The 22,319-nt window shown below is 41.9% G+C and overlaps 1 protein-coding gene across 7 annotated transcripts in view; it reads left to right on the plus strand.

Moving 5' to 3' along the window:
* The window catches only part of TAB2 (TGF-beta activated kinase 1 (MAP3K7) binding protein 2), a 135,450-nt gene that overhangs the window by 103,831 nt on the left and 9,300 nt on the right, over window positions 1-22,319 (plus strand). For 6 of the 7 annotated variants that reach the window (XM_030556537.1, XM_030556538.1, XM_030556539.1 and 3 more), the window contains 5 exons: window positions 1,647-1,704; window positions 3,390-4,902; window positions 19,326-19,486; window positions 20,226-20,319; window positions 21,799-21,879. In XM_030556537.1, coding sequence (XP_030412397.1) covers window positions 1,647-1,704; window positions 3,390-4,902; window positions 19,326-19,486; window positions 20,226-20,319; window positions 21,799-21,879 — 1,907 coding nt within the window. The remainder of the gene's footprint in view (window positions 1-1,646; window positions 1,705-3,389; window positions 4,903-19,325; window positions 19,487-20,225; window positions 20,320-21,798; window positions 21,880-22,319) is intronic. The other variant, XM_030556540.1, reaches the window with a different exon arrangement.

Below are 22,319 nucleotides of genomic sequence, written 5' to 3' on the forward strand. Positions count from 1 at the left end.
CATTCTCCCCTACAAGCTTCTGAGCTCCCCTCTATTCAGGAACTGGTTGCAGTCCCCTTCTCTTATACGCTCTGTGTGCCCTCCATTACCTGCTCTGCCCTCCTAGAGTTCTGTATCCCCCCATTACTTCATGCCAAGAGGTTTGTATGTGCCCCCATTCCTCCTGTCAGAAGCTCTGTGTGTCCCTATTTCCCGTCTCTATTCCCACCCCTATATTGTTAGTCTCCTTTCCTCTTGTCTTTCTCTTTCATTATGTCAACATTTTAAATAGAGTTGGATATGGACAGAGCTAAAATGAGAGGTATTGTGTTCTTTTCTGCCATCAAACCATTCTTTGATCCATAAAGAAGAAACAGGTTGTTAGAAGTGTGACTTTGTACGCAGATGTTCCCCCATTTCCTCCTTTTCATAAAAATCAATAGGGTTCTGTCTGCTGAGAGTACCTGAAATTTTGGAATTGATTGGCTTCAGCATTCAAAAGTTATTGCACTACATCCAAGCCAAAAAATGCTATCAAGTTATGCCTATGGGCCTCGCAAGCTTGGCTAGTTATTCTGTATTTCTTTCTGTGGCCTTCTCAGGGTTTGGCTATACTTGCAGCTGTGCAGCTCTGGGAGTTAAACCTGTCTTCGTACAGCTGTGTAGGGAAAGCACTGCAGTGTGGCCACATATGCAGCATTTGCAACGGTGTTGGGAGTGGTGCATTATGGGAAGCTATTCCAGCGTTCAAGTGGCTGCAGCGTGCTTTTCAAAAGGAGGATGGGGTGGAGTGTGACAGGGAGCATGGGGGAGACAGAGTGGATTTTTGGAGCTGACACTGTGTCATCTCCCTGCCTTGCAAGTTCCGATCCCTTCCTCCACTCCTCTCTCATTCACTAAATGCAAATAGCCTTTTGTTTTTTAACTCACACACCAGATAAGCAGCTGCTCCTAAATGGACACCCCCTCTTCCCCCCCACCCTGCAAGCCATACTGCTTCTCTCCTCAAGCAAACACTAGCTGTGGACATTCATCCCCCTGCCTGCCTCTGCTCGAGCAAAAAGAGTTGTTTGTTTTTTAAATAAGCAGCTCCGGGAACCCCGCGTTCACAACAAAACAAAGAGAGGCATCACAACAAAACAAAGAGTGTTATCTTTACTTAAAAGCATTATGGGAAGGTTCTGGAGGTCAGTTACAGCGTAGTAAGATTATTCACTGTTTACACTGGCACTCCAGCGCTGCAGCACCAGCGCTGTTCTCTTTATTCCCCTTTGTCGAGGTGGAGTACAATCAGCGCTGTAGCCAGGGATATACAGCGCTGTATGTGCCTTGCCAGTGTGGACGGGGAAGAAGTTACAGCACTATAAAGCCACCACCAGTGTTGTAACTCTCCAGTGTAGCCAAGCCCTCAGTATCCGCCCTGTTTTCCTAGCTCCATTCAAAATTCTGCTAAGATCTTTCTGGCCTGTCATTCTATCTGTCACCTTTTTGTCCCTTTACTGGATCTACCTTCTCCACTCCATCAAGTATTAAGTTTTTGGTCCTTACCTTTAAACCCTCGTGTTTTAGCCTCTCCGTACTTACCCATTTCTGTATCATAGTGTTCCCTCTGCAACAACATTCTGCAGTGCGAGCTTCCATCATCCATTTCTCTGCTTCTCCCACAGGCACCTTCATGCCTTCTTCCATGTCTCCCATTATCCCTGGAACACCCAGCCCAAGCTAGTATGTATACTACTAACTTGTTCTTCATAGCTCTCAGACCCAGTAGCTCTCAGAAATTGCCAACTAATAATAATAATAATATACTTAGCTCTTTGAGAGCCAATTAAAAACATAATACAAAGTGCTTTACCATAATGACTAGATAGATAGCCATTATGGCTCCTGTCCTGTTATCTTTATATTATAATATATTTTTTAACAATACTCAAAAAAGGGCAAGCTGTGTATGCGTCTGGCTTGTATAAACATTTTCTTGTTAGGGTTCTTCCCCCTTACTTTTGTTGCATTTTAGATTATAAACTCTTCAGAGTAACAATGGTCTATGATTTGGTGGGGGGTGCCTAATACAGGGGGGCTCTGATCCTGATTGAGCCCTTTGTCTGCAACTTAATATAAGTAATTTGATATAAAGTATATAGCATGAGTTAATTTATCTTGCTGATATAGGTATTGAGAGCTGTACTTTTGAACAGTACTCATTATTCTAGTGCTGCATATGTTCTTCTTGATACCTGTATTTTTTTCTAGTTTGTTTATATGTATTTATCTTTTTGAAACACCTCGTTTATTCAAAATATATTATTTGATTATAATTACTGGTTTTGGTAGAGGTCATGGCATACTAATCACTTGTCTACAAAATAAATGTTTAAGTATACTTGTTTTCTTTAGATATCACTCTATGAAAATTGAATAAAATATGAGCAGATGAAAAAGGATGATTATGGGTTCAGGACAGAAAACTGAATAATTTCAATAACCTTCTTTTAGTTTCTTTTAAAGAAGGTTAATTGGAAGCTCTAAGAGCCTCCAGTTAAGTCAGAGAAAAAAGTGAAGACTGTGCATAGTTTGTTTTTTAAACTCTGTTTTAAAAAAAAATAGTTATGGGTTTCCGATTACCTCAGTTCAAGGTAATCAAAAAACACATTTCGCTCATTTCTTTTTAGATATTATTACCATTTACATATTTTAGAAAGTCATCAGATTCAAGTTTGTGTGTTAAGTTTATCCCAATACAAAAGGTTGTTTTTAAAGCTTTTGAAAGTAGTGGACTATTAGGGGAATTTTGATGTAGACGGTACGAATATTTAAATATGTCACTGTAATCAGTATTTCTTCTATTTAAAGTGTTTCTTCTTGTGAAATGGATTGTTCATATGCTACTGCTGTTCGTTCAAATTAAATTCTTATTTGAAGTATCTTTAATGTTCTCTTGTGCACTTTCCTTAAACTGCATGTTTCTTCTGTTTATAAATAGGAAAACATTTAAAATAAACGTTTTGTTTTTTCAAGTTATTTACTTGTAATACACAGGTACTGTGAAGTCAACCCTTTTGTCAGTTTCCCCTCAGCAGAGTCTTGATCAGTGCTGAAGATTGTTCTGAATGTGGGGAAGAATAGCAAAAGCATTCATCCAAGAAGTACCATACCATATTAACTTTTCAAGGATCTCCCTGTCACTGCTGTAGCAGCAATGCAAATCTTCGCCTTTGGTGCCAGGGAGTGAGTCACAGTTCTCATAATAGTAAGCTTCACATGTAAGCCCCTCATACATGTGTAGCAGCTGTCCTGGCCAACAACTCAAAGCTTTTCATTTGATGCTGCATAGTAATTTTTTAATAATGATGCAATGTAAGCATATGACCTTATTTTATCAATAATTTCAAACTCTGTTTTTTTTATAGAATAATAATAACTTGGATGCCTGTTGTGCAGTTCTGTCTCAGGAGAGCACAAAGTATCTCTACGGTGAAGGAGACCTAGGTTTTTCGGATGATTCTGGGATTCCTGGACTACGAAATCACATGACATCTCTTAACTTGGATTTGCAGTCACAGAATGTGTATCACCATGGACGAGAAGGAAGTAGAATGAATGGAAGTAGGACTTTAACTCACAGCATTAGTGATGGACATCTTCAAGGCATTCAGGCCAACAGCGAACTGTTTCAGCAGGAACCACAGACAGCACCAGCTCAAATTCCACAGGGATTTAATGTCTTTGGAATGGCTAATACAGTTAGTACTTCTAATCCAGGACAACACCTGGGATTTCACATAGGCAGCAAAGGAGCATCTAGCCTCTCTCAGCAAACACCCAGATTCAACCCCATTATGGTAACATTAGCTCCCAATATTCAGCCTGGTCGCAATACCCCTACGTCTTTGCACATACATGGTGTACCTCCACCTGTACTTAATAGTCCACAAGGAAATTCTATCTATATTAGGCCTTATATTACAACTCCAAGTGGTACAGCTCGACAGACACAGCAGCATCCCGGTTGGGTGTCTCAGTTTAATCCCATGCATCCTCAGCAAGTCTACCAGCCTTCACAACCAAGTCCCTGGACTACTATTCCCACATCAGGTCCTCTACCACATACCTCATCACAACAATCATCACAGCCAAACCAACAAGGCCACCAAACTTCTCATGTCTATATGCCTATCAGTTCACCCACTACTCCACAAGCACCCATGATTCATTCATCTGGTAGCTCACAACCTGCTACCCATAGCCAATATAACATTCAGAATATCTCAACAGGACCTCGCAAAAACCAAATTGAAATCAAACTTGAACCACCACAAAGAAACAATTCTTCAAAGCTGCGTTCATCTGGTCCTCGCACTTCCACTAATCCTTCTTCCCTCAACAGCCAGACATTAAGTAGAAATCAGCCCACTGTTTACATAGCTGCCAGTCCACCAAATACTGATGAAGTGATCACCCGCAGTCAACCTAAGGTCTACATTTCAGCAAATGCGACAACAGGAGATGAGCAAATTGTGCGGAACCAACCAACGCTCTTCATATCAACAAATCCTGGTGTAACTACCAGCTCTAGGAATATGTCTGGTCAAGTAAGCATGGGTCCTGCATTTATTCATCACCATCCACCCAAGAGTCGAGCAGTGGGCAACAACACCACTGCAACCTCTCCTCGAGTGGTGGTCACACAGCCTAACACAAAATATACTTTTAAAATTACAGTTTCTCCAAATAAACCCCCTGCAGTTTCACCAGGGGTAGTATCCCCCACCTTTGAACCTACAAATCTTCTAAACCTTCCTGATCACTATGCAGAACCAGAGGGTATCCAGCATCTTACTGACCCTGTTTTAGCACATGTGGATAGGATCAGTGATGCACGGAAATTGAGTGTGGGATCTGATGATGCTGCCTACACACAAGGTAATATTCTTAATATAAATTATAGAGATTTCTACCAAGTTATCTGGCCCTTATATTTCAAGGCAAAACAAGAACGACCAATCAGCCATTTTGGAATTGACAAAATAATTCCTGTTCGTTGCACTCTGGAACATATTCTAAATCAGAAATATGAATTTATAATTCACACATTTGAATCAGTCCTTCCTTAACTTTGCATGGTAAAGTGGTTTTAACTTTTTACCTGACAGTAGAATAGAGGTTCTATTGTTTTGTGTTCAATTATCAATAATCACGTTCTGTTTTGTGGAGCCTTTTCTGAGTTAGCAGCTAGGATAGAATTATTTACATTACCAGATTGGAAGTGTGGTTACTTCATTTTAAGAGATCGTTCTGAAAAAGATTTCTCATATTTCAATTGATTTTAAACAAATGAAATGTTCAGACATACTAACAGGTTGTTGAACCAGATGACAGTTGACAAGCACTGTTCCCATTGAATATTGCTTTCCTTATTAGTTCATTTTGCAAATGTTATATAGAAAGTGAGGAATCCAGACTTTGGAAGCTATTTGAGTAGGAGTGAATTTTTTACCTCGCTGTTTTCCATTGTCAAACATCCATAAGGATATTTAAAGTTCTATTACTCGTATTGTTTATATAAAGTTATAAACAAATATAAAAAAGAATCCAATCCCAAAGAAGTTAAAATCTATATAGTATTGTGGTGAAGGAAAGGGGATGAGATTACATGAAAAGCAAATGAATTGCGTAGTGATAAGGACTTCTCTTGTTAATCCTGCTATTCTCGTGTGTTTATATTTTATGTATTTTGTTAACAGAGAGAGGAGTAGGATTATTATAATACAATAATATTTTGAAAATGATGCAGATTGTCTTCCAATACTTATTAGGATACAAAACTTCTTGAAACTCTTCAATTATTGTCAGCGAATTTAGCATTAAAAGAAATTGACATAAAACTTGTTCCAAGATTACTGTAACATTGTTTAGATCAACTGTTATGAGGTAAATTTAATATTGAAGTAGCTTGTGCACTCCTTTTCTAGATTAGGGGTTTCTTGAATGCTGTGGTGTTTCAGTCCCATCCCCATTAATATTTTTGTTCAACATGCATTAGGAAGAAAATAAATCTTGCATCTATATAATGATCATACTGTTCAAGTGCTCTGCATTTCTGGTACAGTTTTTCTTCTGTTCTGACTTCTGTGAGAGAATATTTGTGGTACTGGCTTCTGCTGCTTGCAGCTCCTACCAGATCTTGCTCTGAATTCCAAATGCCTCCGGAACAATGATTCCTACTATGGTACTAACTGCATCTACAATCAACAGCTGATGCATCATGACCAGGCCAACCTCCCTGTGCCCAGCGCTGCTTCAGGGCCGCTGGTTGCATAGGAACTAATTCATCCTCCAAAACTGCTGATTTGATTCCTGCCTACACTGAACCCCAATTGTGTATTAAGTCCCAAAAGGGAAGGCAAGTTTTCAGAGACAAAAGGCCAGTGCATGGTGTGGGCTATGGACTTAGCATGAAGCTGTGTGTCAGGAACTGTCTCTGCACTGACTTTATGGGGTAAGTCCTTTCCCCTCTATTTAGTGGGGGTTTCTATCCTCTCTGGGGCCCTCAGCCTTCACTCATGTGTAATGCTGTTCAAGTATTCTGTATTCAGAGGAATGGTCCAGATTTCTGGAACATATTTTCTTCCACTCAGCTACACTAACTGCTATGCTTTTTTTAATCCTTTTCTACACTTATAAATCATTCAGAAGTTGAGGTGCATGATCATGATTTATCTGACCGGTCGAGGCAACCAGAAGTCAAGCTGTTTTTCCTGAATTTGGGTCTTTTATCACAAAACAGCTTAATTTTTTAACCTTATAGGTGGTGCAGGTAGCAACATCTGTCGGTAAAGTTGCCCGATACTTTTCATAATAAGACCATGTTCTTTGAGTTCTTGTTCATGTCCATTCCATGTTAGGTGTGTGCATGTCATGTGCACTGTTGCTGAAGATTTTTCCCTCAGTGGTATCTGTTGGGCCAGCTCCAATGCTCTCTGGAACCATGCACTTATGCACTCATACAAGAGATACTGCTGGCTCCACACCCTCTCAGTTATGTCTTACACCCAGGATGGTTGGTGAAACAACCTTTCTTTCTTCCAAGTGGTTTTTGGATTCTATCTTCATTTTGTAATTTTTTGTAATTAGCGTTAGTGTAAATAGATAGTTCCTATCATTGAGGGACTTTTTTTGCCCCAGGGGATAGGTATGCCCCAGGCTTCAAGCCTTGAGACAAACCTATGCCCGTGAGTGACCTGCACTCCCGCTACTTAAAGTGCTTGGGGGAAAACTCCCATGAAGGACAACTGCCAGATCTGTCAGGACTTCAGACCCTGCTCTAAAAAGGACAGAAACATTAGGCTGAAAGCTATCCCCATGAAAGTCACGCTCAGACCAGTATGAGCCAACCTGCTCCAATTTGGCATCAAGTACTTCAGTGTTGGTGCAAAGCGCTCCCCCAGCACCGAGCACTTCCCTGCACTGTTCATGCACTAGTGCCAAGAAAGAATCACAAAAAGCAGTGAACCAACAGAGGGCACTCACCAGTGCAGAAAAAAGACAAATGGGGAGAAGCCAGCGCAGTGTGCCAGGTCACTCTACCTCTCCCAATCCCGCAATGTCACAGTCGACTCTGCCTAGAGCATTAGACTGGTGCGGGACCCTCCATCGACTCCCAGAAGCCACAGCGGTGCCAGCAGTCTGACAATGCCATTAACCCTAGAGGCTTTCCAAGTGGCTAGGGATCTTCTTTCTCTACCGGTCCCTTCAACTCCAGTTGGACACCTTTCAGCTCCAGTGACCAGAAGCAGGAGAGGACAGAAGTGTTGGGGCTCCTTCCTGGAATTGGGCCCCCGGCACCCTCTAGGGCAGTGGTTCCCAAATTGGGGTTCATGAAATGTTACAGGGGGTTCTTGGCGTGGGGGAATTACCTAATGGTGGACAGAGCTGTTCCTAGGGACCCCGGACAGCACAGGGCCAGCAACCCGGGGCCCCTGGACTTCCAAGAGCTAAGCAGATCAAAGCAAGCATATCTATCACACTGAAGAGATTTAAACTTCAAGACTCCGTATAAGAAATGGAAAGGGGGTGCATATTTTTTGCTGTTTTTAAAATTAAATAGATAACTAGTATTGTTTTTAAAATTATTATGAAGAACAAGTTTAAGCTTTGTTGTAACGTGCGCTGTTTGCCTGGACTGCTCAAAACCTCAGTGCTTGTGTAAAAGGAATTCTTTGAGTTGGCTTTTTAAATACCTTCATGCTGTTTCACATCTGATGCTCCTTGATGAAACATAGGAGCCTTGTCTTATAACAGGCTTATTCAAAGTGATACAAGCTGTGAAAGTGAGATCTTGGAAGAGTGTTGCCGTTTTCATATGTACTAAAAATACTGTAATGATTAATAGTGTGTAATAAACATGTCATAAAAACAAATGTATATTTCCAAGATCACTGCTTTTATAATTTATACTTAGATAAAGGAGAAAATCCCTAGAAATATTCATTTTTAGGCGAGGGTTCACGAGACTTGACATTTTAGTGAAAGGGGTTCACAAGTTGTTAAAGTTTTTGGGAACCACTGCTCTAGGGGCAAGCCTTCCCTGATCTGGTCTCTCCATCACCAGTCCATCGCCAGTCCTCAGACCCCCAGCATTGTATGGAGTCATTAGAAGGTATCGCTCCACAAAGGTCTCTGAGAGAAGACTCCTGAGTCCGAAGGGGAACCTTACGTATCATCTGAAACATGTCCCAGTGACCATCTTATGCACCACCAGACTTCAGTATCAGTCCTCCTGCCGGCGCCTGGCCCGCGGGTCAGTGGCCTATGCAGTGGCCTTACTGGAACCCCTGGGGTTCCCCCCCCCGGTACCACATCCTCCCTTTTATTGCTCCTGCTTGGTGGTTTCCAAGAGATGGGCTACCGCTCCTTCCCACTTGGCACCAGACCCCGACTCAGGTACCAAAGTCCAGGAGATGGCTCCAGTGGACATAATCAGCCCTGCTCCTGCACAAGCCGCTGCCTCATCCACCCCAGACAAGGCGATTGGGGACCCAGTAATCTGCTTCGTCACAGTAACTTCAGAGTCCATCAGGACCTTCTTAAGCAGGTCATTGCACACCTGGGTCTGGAAATGGAGGATCTCAGAGACATCACACAGTCTTACTGATATCCTGGCTGCTGCAGCTCCCTCCAAGGTGACCTTGCCCATTAATGAGGTAGTGATGGGACCTGTGGCAAACTCCTTCTTCTTTCCCCCCCCCCCACCTCAAATAGGGCAGAGAAGTAGAAGTATATGTCAGCAGACAGGTTCAAATACCTGTACTCGCATGCCCCTGGTGGTCTGCAGAAAATGCAAAGAATAGGCAGGGGCAGTCAAGCGCTACCCCTAAGCAAAAAGACACCAAGAGACTAGAATGTTTCAGAAGAGAGGTTTATTTGACATGTAGCCTTCAGCTACATGTCTCCAACCAGCAAGGTCCGCTGAGGAGTTATGATTTTAATCTGTGGGACTCCTTGGCTAAATTAAAAGACTCGGTGACCCAAGAGTCACGGCAGGAGTTCACTGCCGTCTTCGAGAAGGGTAAGACCAGGACCTCATTCCAGGAGGCTCTGGATGCTGCCAGCTTGGCAGCCAGGACAATGGCCTCTGCTGACACCACAAGGTGTTCTTGGCTCTGTCCTCCAGCCTTCCTCACGAAGTCCAACAGTCTATCAAAGGCTCCTCTGTGTTCTTGGGCCAGATGGACATGTGACTTCACAGCCTGAAGAACTCAAGGGCCACCCTGCAATCCTTTGGCCATTACACTCTGTCAGCTTCTAGGAAACACTTCAGGCCATCAGCCTTCTCTGTTCTCTGCACCTCCAAAACAGGAGCCCTACAAAAAAAAAAGCAGAGGTTATAAACGGCACCAGCCACTCCCATCCACTTCAGCCTCCCAGTTGGGATCTCAGAGATACTCTGGCAGGCCAAGCAGGCTGTTAAATGTGTGCCCAAAGGCTCTGTATCAATCACCATTTCAGATCTGCCGATCCTTTTATTTTTGGACTGTCTGTAACTCTTCAGGCCAACACGGTCATACTTAACATTGGTTCCTGAGTGCAGTGACAGTTGGATATAACCTTCAGTTTTTATCCATCCCTGTCCCTCTTCCGGAACCCTTCTTACAAGCAACTCCTTGTCCAAGAGATGCAATCCCTCATACATATGAGGGCTGTGGAGGAGGTTCCTCAAGAGTTGAGAGAGAGAGTGTGTTTTTCCTGTATCAGAGGGGTAGCCGTGTTAGTCTGGATCTGTAAAAGCAGCAGTGTGTCCTGTGGCACCTTATAGACTAACAGACGTATTGGAGAATGAGCTTTCATGGATGAATACCCACTTTGTCGGATATTCATCCACGAAAGCTCATTCTCCTATACGTCTGTTAGTCTATAAGGTGCCACAGGACATTCTGCTGCTTTTAATCCTGGTATATCCTAACCCCAAAGACAAAGGGGACCTCTGACTGATCTTGGACCTGTGTCGCCTCAACAAATATCTCAAGAAGCTGAGGTTCCGCAGGGTCCCCCTTGCCTCCATCATTCCCTCCCTGGATCCAGGAGACTGGTATGCTGTCCTTGACTTAAATGACACATACTTTCACATGTGTATCTACCATCGCCATGGAAGATTTCTCAGGATTATAGTGGGTCAACACCACTACTAATTCATCACTCTTCCCTTTGGCCTATTGGCAACCTCCTGGGTTTTCACAAAGTGTATTGTGGTTGTAGCAGCCTTCCTCAAGTAGCAAGGTGAACAAGTCTACCTGTACCTCGATGACTGGCTGATCAGAGTGGTCACAATCTCAAGTACAGAACACATCAGCATGGTCCGAATCACCTTCCGAGTACTGGGCCTGCTGATAAACTAGCAGAAGTCAACTCTTGTCCCAGTTCAGAGAATAGAATTTATTGGAGCAGTGCTTGATTCAATCCAGGGCAGGGACTTCCTGCCAGAGGCCCAATTCCAAATCATATTGGACCTGATGTCCAATGTCATGGTCCACCTAGTCACAACAGCTCGGGTTTGCCTCAGATTACTGGGGCACATGGTGACATGTACTTATATGCAAGGCTGTGCCTCAGGCCTTTCCAGCTGTGGGTAGTGTCAGTTTACTCCCCGAGCAGACACTACTTGGACTCAGTACTCATGGTTCCGCCTCTGGTCCTTGCCTCCCTGGACTGGTGGAAAGACCCAAGATCGGTAATGATGGGGATGTCCTTTGTTACCCCCTCAAACATCAGTTGTCTTAGTCTCAGGCATGTCAGACCTAGTGTGGGGAGACCACCTCAACTACCTTAGGGCTTCTGGTCCCAAGAAGAACTCTCCCTGCCCATAAATGTCAGGAAGCTCAGGGCTGTATGCTTAGCATGCCAAGTGGTGTTTCTCCAAATCTCAGGCAAGGTGTTGCAGGTCCTGACAGACAATACTTCAGCCATGTTTTACATCAACAAACAGGGAGGGACTCAATCTTCAGCTTTATGGCAGGAGGCCATCTGTCTGTGGGACTTCTGCGCAAAGCACTCCATTCATCTTAAGGCATCACATCTCCCGGGAGCCTGGAATGTACTGATGGATCACCTCAGCAGTTCTTTTTCCTCTCACTACGAGTGCTCCCTTCACCCAGAGGTCACAAGATTCATCTTCCAAAGGTGGGGGCCTCCCCAGGTGGACCTGTTCACTACCAGGCAGAACAGGAAATGCCATCAGTTTTGTTCACTGCGTGGACACAGTGCAAGCTCCATTTCTGATGCTTTCCTACTCCTGTGGACAAACCTGCTAGTTTACACCTTTTCCCCCAATCTCCTTGGTTCACACAGTACTAAAATCAAACAGGACAAAGCGAGAGTTATTCTGATAGCCCTGGCTTGTCCACACTAGCATTGGTTCAGCACACTCCTGGATCTCTTGGTGACACTCGCACTCTTGCTCCCACTCCATCCAGACCTGATTTCACAAGATCACTTGCAAAGCTCGTCGCTTCACCCGAGCCAAGCCTCCCTGCACCTGACTGTATGGCTGAACCCTGAAGAACAGGCTTGCTTGGAACAGATTTAGCAGATCTTGCTAGGCAATAGAAAGCCTTCCACCAGGGCTACCTACTTGGCCAAGTGGAAGCTTTTCTCTTTTTGGGCTTCTGAACGTGATCTGTCTCCATCTCTTTCTTCTGTTCAGTCCGTCTCAGAGTATTTGCTCCACTTAAAGCATCAGGCCCTGGCCCTCTCATCTATTAAAGTGCACTTAGCAGCCATCTCAGCCTTCCACCCTCCAGTGAAAGGCAGGTCAGTGTTCTCAAGGGGCTAGAGAGACTATCCTCAGGTCTATGACCTCCCATCTCTCCCCAGGGGACTTAAACCTGGTTCTGTCAAAGCTCACGGGTCCCTCCTGGAGGCTTAGTATTGTGCATCCTGCTACTTCTCTCTTGGAAGTCACCTTCCTGGTTGTGATCACCTCATCCAGAGAGGTCTGAAATCAAGGCCCTTACTTCAGAACAGCCCTGCACAGTGTTCAAGGACAAGGTCTAACTGTGTCCCATCCGGCCTTCCTACCAAAGGTGGTGTGTCAATTCCATAACAACCAGGCCATTTTCCTACCAGTCGTCTTCCTGAAACCTCTCAGAACTCTGAGGAATGACAGCTTCACTTATTGGATTTTAGAAATGTCCTCCTCACTTTTTATAGTGAGAGGAATAAACCCTTCTGCAAATCCACGCAACTCTTTATTGCAATAGCAGAAAGAATGAGAGGGCTACCTGTGTCAGCCCAGAGGATCTTGTCCTGTATAGCCGCCTGCATCTGGATTTGGTATAAGCAGGTGAATGATCCCACCTCTAGTCATCTTAACTGCTCACTCCACAAGAGCCCAGGCATTGTCAACAGCATTTCTTGTGCCAGTCCTAATTCAGGACATCTGCAGTTGTCAGTACATACCTTCACATCCCACTATGCCAGCGGTCAGCAACCTTTCAGAAGTGGTGTGCCGAGTCTTCTTTTGTTCACTCTGATTTAAGGTTTTGTGTGCCAGTAGTATATTTTAATGTTTTTAGAAGGTCTCTTTCTATAAGTCTATAATATATAACTAAATTATTGTTGTATGTAAAGTAAATAAGGCTTTTAAAATGTTTAAGAAGCTTCATTTAAAATTAAATTAAAATGCAGAGCCTCCCGGACCGGTGGCCAGGACCTGGGAAGTGGGAGTGCCACTGAAAATCAGCTTGCATGCCACAGGTTGCCTACCCCTGCACTATGCCATCAACCAACAGGTCTAAGATGACCCACTTTTGACAGCAGTGCTACAGTCAGCATGGCCATGAACTTCGAGCCCATCTCCCTGAGGTACTGCTTGTGAATCACCTAGCATGGAATGGACGTGAGCAAGCACTCGAATTTAAAATGGTTACTAACCTTCTGTAACTACTGTTCTGCAAGATGTGTTGCTCATGACCTACCTTCTTGCCCTGCTGTTGGAGTCAACTGGCCTGATGGATGGAACTGAGAGAGTGCGGAGCCGACGATGTTCCTTATATCAGCGCATAAGCACGCTGCTCCAAAGGGCGCTACAGCCAGCCTGACAGATACCATTGAGGGAAAATTCTCTGGCAGTGGTGCCCGCAACACACACACACACACACACTCAATATGGAATGGACATGAGCAACACATCTTGAAGAACAACAGTTACAAAAGGTTAGTAACCAGTTTTTTTCACTTGGTTATAATTTTGCCAAACTTTATTCATTTGGGCTGAAATTTTCCATGCCAGGTATCTGCCTCAGGTTGAATATTTTTTGAGAAACTTCACTCAAAATGGTTCAGTTGGGTCTCAGAAAAAGGTTTGGGGGAAATATTTTTGCCCATATTAAAAAAATTCCTACAGCTGTTCTATTGAGCAGTTCTAGCACCTCCATGCATTGGCCCAGGGACATGAAATTTGACAGGAAGGTTGACCTAGCATCAGGGATGTACCTTTTACTGTCCTTGTGAAAATTTAGCCATGCTTATAACTACTGAGGTTTTCAGAAGCTCATATTATCAGTAGAGACTTGTTAGAGCTTTGCAGCTAAATTCTCTGAAGATTGTACTTGGCACAGTCCAGTCCTGGGCTACAGAATCTGAGTAGGACTCTTCCTGCGGTTGCTCTTTCCGGTAGCAAGAGACTGTTGTGGTGCTGGGAATAGGGAGACAGTCCTGTGTTCTCCGTGCTCCCCCTGCAGGAGGAGGAGGGAGCTAACTGGTTGGAATGCAGAGGGGTGAGGAGCTGGGTCTGAGGAGTGGCAAGGGTGAGCAGGGCCAGCTTCAGGCACCAGCTCAGCAAGCAGAATGCGGTGTGGTGGAGCTGCCGCCGATCGGGGCTTCCTCCTCCCCTGCCTCTTGGGGCCACTAAAACCCTGGAGCCAGCCCTGAGGGTGAGGATTGGAACAAAGGGCCATGGGACTTTGTGTATGAACTGTGGCAAGACACCAAGGTTATGGGGAACCGGGACAAGTTGCTGAGGCAGTTGGGCTGGGATGAGAATGGGCTAGAGGGCAGAAGGGGTTGGGCTTGTCGGAGGACAGGCATGATGGTCTGTGCCCACTAGAGCACACCGTCCCCATAGAATCTGGAACAGAACCCAGGATTTCTGAGTTTCACCATTTCTCTAATGGCAGCAAATGTCTGATACCCACTTGCAAAGTGTTTTCCTTATCTACTTCTAATGATTCATCCACATAGAGGTCATCAACCTACTACTGCTGTCAGTTACTTCCCTAAGCTCAGTGTTAAAGATCTGTGCTGTGGTTATAAGCGTTCTCAATTCTACTGATGATCCATGGGAAATCAGTATGGTTCCACATAAAATAATTTTTTTCAGATTTCTTTTTTAGAAACCTCTGAAACTGCACACAAAAACGGTAATTAACATGTTCAGTTGCTAAATGAAGCATTCAGACGTTAGAAAATGACAGAATTGTCTGTGCAATCTTAATTTGGACTCCATGTGCGCTTGCATTATGATAGTAGGTGATCATGTAATTAAAAACTATTTCTTCTAAAAGACCCCATTTCATTCGGTGCACAGGATGGAGCGTGCTCTGAGAATGAATCAGGGTTGTATAGTAAATGAGGCTGTTATCTGTAAGTCCTCTGTCTCATTTGTTGCCAAAGATGGAAGATGTGTAGTGTATGAGGCAGAACACTGCAGGAAGAAAAAGGGTAGTCTTATGGTTAAGGCATGCTACCCTTAAGAACTGGATTCTATCCCTATCTCTGCCACAGATTTCCTGTGGAATATTGGAAAAGTCATCTAAACAGAACTTTTCAGAGGTAATCACTGATTGTGTGCTCATCATTTTCTGGATGTCCAACTTGAGACCTTGTGGTTTGATTTGTGGATGTGCCGAGCGCTCACATCTACAACCGAAGTCAATACGAGTTGTGCGCTGAACACATGAAATGCTATAAAATGCTAAATTTTCTGAAAAATTCGGCCATGAAGCCTGACTTCAATGCAGAGGGATGAAGAGCAGGAGCTTGGGGAAGGGATGGGAACAGAAGAGGACAAAAAGGCCAGGGAAGAAGGAAATATAAGCTGGGAGGAAAAGGGGAGCAGAGAAGGGAGACAGACTGCTAGAGCACATTCCCTTCCAGATCCTAGGATTCCTGAGTCTCAGTATTCCTCAGCTATCAGAATAGCTGTGAAACCCACTGGCAAAGTGTCTCTCTCTAGTGGCTGGTCCACATAGAGGATAGCTTACTACTACCACCATTTACTTTATTTGCTCAAGTAATAGAGAAGTCTAATGTGGATCTCGAGGTCTCAACCATGCTGATGCATCATGTGAAGTCAGTACAGTACTAGTGATGGATAGATGTTTGTTTTTCAAAAACCTACTAAATTACATAGTCTGTGCAACCCTTATTTGGCCCCTTTGTGTGTAGTATGTGGTCTTTAATTACATGATCAGAAGCCGTTTTTCAGGGTAATGCTCAGCTGCCTTAATTATACAATCATCCTTTTTCTTCCATAAGTTCACTGCCTCATTCATTACACACCTTCTAGCTTTTGCAACGAAGGCCAGGTATGCTACAGAGAACAGCCCAATTGACTACATAACCCTGACTATCTCTAGAGCAGATCCATCTTGTGCACTGAGTGAGGCAGGATGCGATAATTAGTCTCTGTCATAATATGTATGCAACTGCTAGCTTGTCTTCTCTAGGAATTTTACCTCAAGTTAGTTAACTCGAGTTAAGAAAGCCCCTTTTTTTCTAGTGAAAACAAAGCCTTGTGATAGCTGTGGTCAGGAAGTCTGTGGTCAAGCTGGGATTTTGAACCCAGGTCTGCATAGTCCCAATCCAGTGCATTAATCATAAGACTGCTATTACTCCTAAATCTCTCAGAAGTAGGGTGTGTTCTATACAAACCTAATTTAAGTGATTTACCTGGCATCACATAGGAAGCCTATAATAGAGCTCAGGACAGGACCAAGATAGAGCCCCATCCATTGCCAAAGTAACTGAGAAGTTACACAGAATCATCTTATCTGCAAAATGCAGCATAGGGAGGAAAGGATGTGTTGCTTTTCCCTAGGGCAGTGATGATCTTGGTTGATCTATATTTCTATGCACTTCATAGTTGAGGAGACTTGAAATGACTTCCCTAAGGTTAAGTGTTAAAGATCTATGCTGTGGTTATAAGGGTTCTCAACTCTACTGATGATCCATGGGAAAGTCAGTATGGTTCCACATAAAGGAATTTTTCTAGTGAAAAAACTCCTGGTGCTGTATCTTAGGAATTCTACCCTCCCCTGCCCACCCCCAAGACCCCCCAATAACTTTACAGTCAGGTTCTACAGCTGTTTCTTGGTGACAAACTAGATTCCCTCAGGGGAAGTCCAGTGATAAATGTGGTTAGTGCCCAGTGTTTTTTGCAATGTCTGTGCAAAAGGGCATGATAAGATAAGTAATAAACTGAATGAAGCTGAATTTTATTTATTTAACCATTTTTATTCCAAAATAAATGTCCACACAGACTTGCACTGAAGTAGGAAACTGGTTTTAATTCAACATTTGTTTCAATGCAAATTTGTATTTAGACGAGCCTATTTTAGAAAAGGATAATTAGGAAGAAGGAGAGGCTGTATAAATGACTCAGATTTGCAACCAAAACTGAATCCTGAACCCTCTATTGCTATTGCATATTTCAAGCCAATCTGACTATGCATGTGGATTTAGAGAAGCTTGAAACTTCTGTACTAAACAGAAGTCATGTTGCAGTTTTACTATGGTGTGGCTAGTAGCCACCCTATAGTAACTTTAAAGTTTATTACTTAAGGCAGCCCTAAAACAGACCAAACAGACTGAAAGAAAATGAAACAGCAGCATCAAGTCATGCCAGTTGGAATTACTTTACTACTTTTACAAACAACATATGACATGATTGAAAACTTTTAACATTATATATGACTATGTATTGAATAATAATTAAATTTTAGGCTTTAATCAGGTTGGAGCCTCGTTCTGCTAGGCACCGTACAAACATAGGATGGTCCTTACTCCAAAGAGCCTACAGTCAATGCAAGATAAATAGGTGGGTGAATGAACAAGCAGACAGGGTAATAGTGAAGCAATAGTAATAGTAATAATAGAATGTTGAAGCATAGACTAGGTGTAGACACTTATTTTTACAGCTCGTATTCAAATCACAGATCTATCTGAACCCTTCACTTGTAAGGGACTGTCCTACCCTTATTACTACCACTTATTAATAAATACAACTAATTTACATAGTAGTTTAAATGAACTCAGTGTTTTACAGAGTACAGTCACAATAAAAGTTACGTATTTAGTTGCGATCTGTAATGTGAACTAATATCTATACAGAAATTGAATTGATTGCCAAGTTTTCTCATTGTTTATCAAATCCAGTGGTTCTCAAGCTTTTTGTACTGGCAGCTCCTTTCACATAGCAAGCCTCTGATTGCAACACGCTCCCCCCCCCCCCACGTTAAAAGCACATTTTGTAATATTTACACTATTTTAAAGTGATATTTGTATGTTTGTTAATATCACTTTTCACAGCAGACTTGCTAGCTGGGGGGCATCTGCTCGTGGCCGCCATGTATAAACTTTGCGATCCACTGAGGGGTCATGACCCCCAGTTGAGAACCCCTGAAATAGATAATAAAGCCAAATGAGTGCTTTGATGTACAGCTAGAAAGTGAAGTGATATGGTGAAATCTGATACTGTGCATTGCTTTAATGGGGTAAACTGCAAAATGGATCTGCACTTTGTGTGATATTTTCACTCTTTTAAAATTCTATGCCCTAAACCCTAACCTCCCAGTTTTTATATTAGCTCCCTATGGAGTATTTGCTTTGTGAATAATGGTGATAGTACACTGAACAGCATAAAAAATTAAAGCGAATATTAATAGTTTTGAGTCAGAATTCAGAAATAAATTGGCATGTGCTATGTGTACTGTAATAACTATAACCACTTTCCAGCAGAGTTCATTGTGAAATTTTGGATTATTTTTCTGTCCAGTTTCACATGCCATCTCTCTGCCATTAATAAAACTCCTAGTTTAATTCAAGTCTCAGTTTACATCAAAAACTGCATTTAATACAGGGAACATAGTTTGTTCTGTAGTAGAGGCATGCCATACTTTAAAATCTTCTTCATACAGTGTATTCATAGTTTGCCTAAAATTCTGGTATTTGAGATGAATACAGTACAAGGGATATTTGGTTGGGGGGGGGGTGTTTTTGTTTTTACTTTACAATTTTGACTATAGGTTTTGTAAAAGCTAATTTTCACAAATTGTAATATGTGGCTAAGTTTAACGTGTTTTCTATTAGTGTGAGAAGACTTATTGTTGATTTTCTTGCTCTGACCCTTTAGATTTTTTGCGTAATTAATTTTTCTTGATTTTTTTCACAAAGAAACAGATGATGAAAAGTACAAAAATGGTAAATGTGTTGTGCTTGTATGTTTCCAAATACAGCACAGTTCACTGGATCACCATTAGAATTATTCAGTTACCTAATTTTGCAACTTTGCAAAGCCAAACAATACAAAACAGACAATACTACATAGACATATTTTAGACCCTTTAGATTTTAATGCAGAGTAAATACTTGATTCATACTTTATTCAGAAGTATAATGGGATGTGTAGCTTAAGCCATGTAAGACTTTCTTGTGAGAAGCATTGAAAAACGTTCTTATGGAATAATTTTTCCAGGAGGATGTTAGGTTTCATCTTTATTTATCAACTGTTGTAGTATGGTAGATAATAAATTAGCTAAAATTTGACTTTGTTTTGCTGATATGTTTTGCAGCTTTACTGGTACATCAGAAAGCCAGGATGGAGCGACTTCAACGTGAACTCGAGATTCAAAAGAAAAAGTTAGATAAACTAAAATCAGAAGTCAATGAAATGGAGAATAATCTGACACGAAGGCGCCTGAAGAGATCGAATTCTGTTTCCCAAATTCCTTCAGTAAGTCAAAATCTCTGTATGCTGTAAAATTCAAAGCCATAAGCATGATCTTTCATAATAAAATAAATGACACAATAATTTATTTAATGGCACATTGTATTTAAGATTAAATTGGTTGCCAGTGTTGTTCCAAATACAGATGTAACAGGTAAAATATGCTCCATATAGCAAGAATGGGTAAGTTGGCAATTCTGTTGTGCACTAACTGAACTTTCTCAGTGGCTTTCAAGGATAATACCATGGAGACCGCATTTCAATAGGCTAGTTTGGAGGTCTCAAAGACATGAATAACTAGAGTTTTTTAATCTGGAGTCTCAGTTTACAATCTGTTTCATAGCACACCTTCTCTTCTCGTGCTTCATTTGTCTTGTCAGTTGTATAGCAAGATGATCTGTGAGGATGGTTTAAAAGGGAGCTAACCCTTTGGAGGCAACGTACTATTTTTCAAAGAAAAGGGGTCACAGTATCTTGCCAGCCATCATTTGGTGGTCTACTGGCAGTACGGTAACCTGAATCTGAAATCTTTATTAGTCTATAAAGGGATAGTAATTCAGGAGTAATTCATCTGTGATCACGTGTGCTATGTACTTGACCTGAAAGTCGTAACAATAAAGCCATGACAAAGGGGTGACTGATGCATCTCCAATCCAAAAATAAGCTTAAATGTCCATCTGCCTATTTGTGAATGATGATTGATATGGAAGTGGGAAAACTCAGTCTAACAGATTTGTTTTTTCAGCTGGAAGAAATGCAACAGTTGCGAAGTTGTAACAGACAACTGCAGATAGACATAGATTGCCTAACCAAAGAGATTGATCTTTTTCAAGCAAGAGGTACAGTATACTTTCTCAGTTCATCAGCAACTGTAAACATCCTTTTTGTTTTCTTCCAACCCCCACCCCAGCCCCATGACACAAAAATCAAATATCAGGCTAAGCTATACATGATCATCACATAAGTTATTTGCATTACCATAATATTATTATAGTTATGGTTATGAAAATAATTTCATTCTAAACCCCTGGTTGTGGTGGTTTATAATGTCCCCACTACCTATCCCCTCAAATAAAAGTCGGGGGTTGAAATTTATCTCACCATTCTTGCCATAAGTCTAGAAGTATATTATTCTGTAACATTGGAAAAATCTAGTTGTAATTCAAAAATTAGCCAGAGAATGAAAAAAGTTTCTCGGAATGCATGGCCAGCATTCCTCACTTTTTCTGTCCGTTATCTAACCACAGGTAGTTAAAACTGTGCTTCAGATTTGCTTCCAGTATGTCCTCCCTCATCTGCAGGGCCATAAGCCTTCCCCCCCCATCCCCCGTTGCTTTTGGATTCTTTGGTCATTGAAGACCAAGATTGTGCACCTGCAGGTAAGGAAGAAGAAAATAGGGATTTAGTGAAGATAATGCTATAGTGAAGTTTTGAGCCCTTGGACGTAGCTGAGAAACAGAAAAAGAGAGAGTGCTGACTTCCAAGAAAATAAGTCATTGGGTATGGTTTAAGATTTGATCAGATTTATTTTGGAGGTTTGTAGAACTCAAATGGATGGCATTTGAAATGCCAAACTTAGCATACAGTTAATATTCAAGGATAGTGCATGCTTTTCTGCCTTAGAAAAAAGAGAAATAAGTTGTGAATGATTGAAAGTAACTTTCTGATGTGTTTCAGTACACACCTTTTTCTTGTTAAAGAGGAAATTAAAACAAAATTTATGAAACATTAGGATTGACAGTTTAAACATATGAAATTGGGGAAATTCAAATTTAAGTAATAGCTCAGCAATAAGTTTCATGTAGCTTTTATACATTTAAGTGTCATAATTGTGAGTTTCATTATGGTTCGGGAGCTCAGAGTTTCTGTATAGTAAGTTATCTAAATACATAAAACATATTGTATCGTGGGAAATAATGCCTTTTTTTGGACTGTGGTAAAATATGTATCTTTAAAAAACCAAATATGTGAAAGAGGCAGGTGAAAATTACCAATATAATGCTTTTTAGATATAAAACTTAAATTGAATATTATTTAGGCAGTCAGTCTGCCAGCTAGAGCTGTTGACTGAATCAAGCTATCTGGATTCTTTTCCCATCTCCGCGGTTCACTTATTGTGTAACCTTAGAGGGAAAGTTACTTAGCCTGTCATTGCCACCAGTAATATCTTTCTCAGACCCGTGTTGATATCTTGGTATGAAAGGTGCTAATGATGTACATAGTAGTGTTATCATTTGTAACCATTACAAAAAAATTGTGCTTTTATATCCAAAGATTTTTGTTTAAAAAAAAACAACCTGTATTTACCTTTTTTTCAGGACCACATTTTAATCCCAGCGCTATTCATAATTTTTATGACAATATTGGATTTCTAGGTCCTGTGCCACCAAAACCTAAAGGTACTGTTTGGATTTAGTCCTAGCATAAGTACAATTATACTAAAATCTTACTTGACCTTTACCAATACATGCCGTAATACTGATTCAATCTGAGTATTGATTGTGGTATCTATTTTCAAAAGCATGAATGACACTAAGTGTATGTCTACACCGCAATTTAAGTCTGGGTCTGAGCACAGGCTCAAGCCACACACACGCATGGGCGCTCGCGCTCTCTCTCTCTCTCTCTCTCTCTCTCTCTCTCTGTGCGTCCACACTGCAAATGTGCTACTCTGGGACTCAGACCTAGGGTTCCAGTGCATAGGACCTAGGGTGTCAGCTCTGTTGGTTTCCTGTCTGCATGGGGCCCTAGGTTGACTCAGGTCCCAGAAGTACTCCAAAGTAACTGGGAAAAGTGCTGCAGGCAGCCAGCACAGCAGCAGGAAGCACCATTAAATGCA

This window comes from Gopherus evgoodei, chromosome 3, assembly GCF_007399415.2.
Source record: "Gopherus evgoodei ecotype Sinaloan lineage chromosome 3, rGopEvg1_v1.p, whole genome shotgun sequence".
NCBI lineage: Eukaryota > Metazoa > Chordata > Testudines > Testudinidae > Gopherus > Gopherus evgoodei.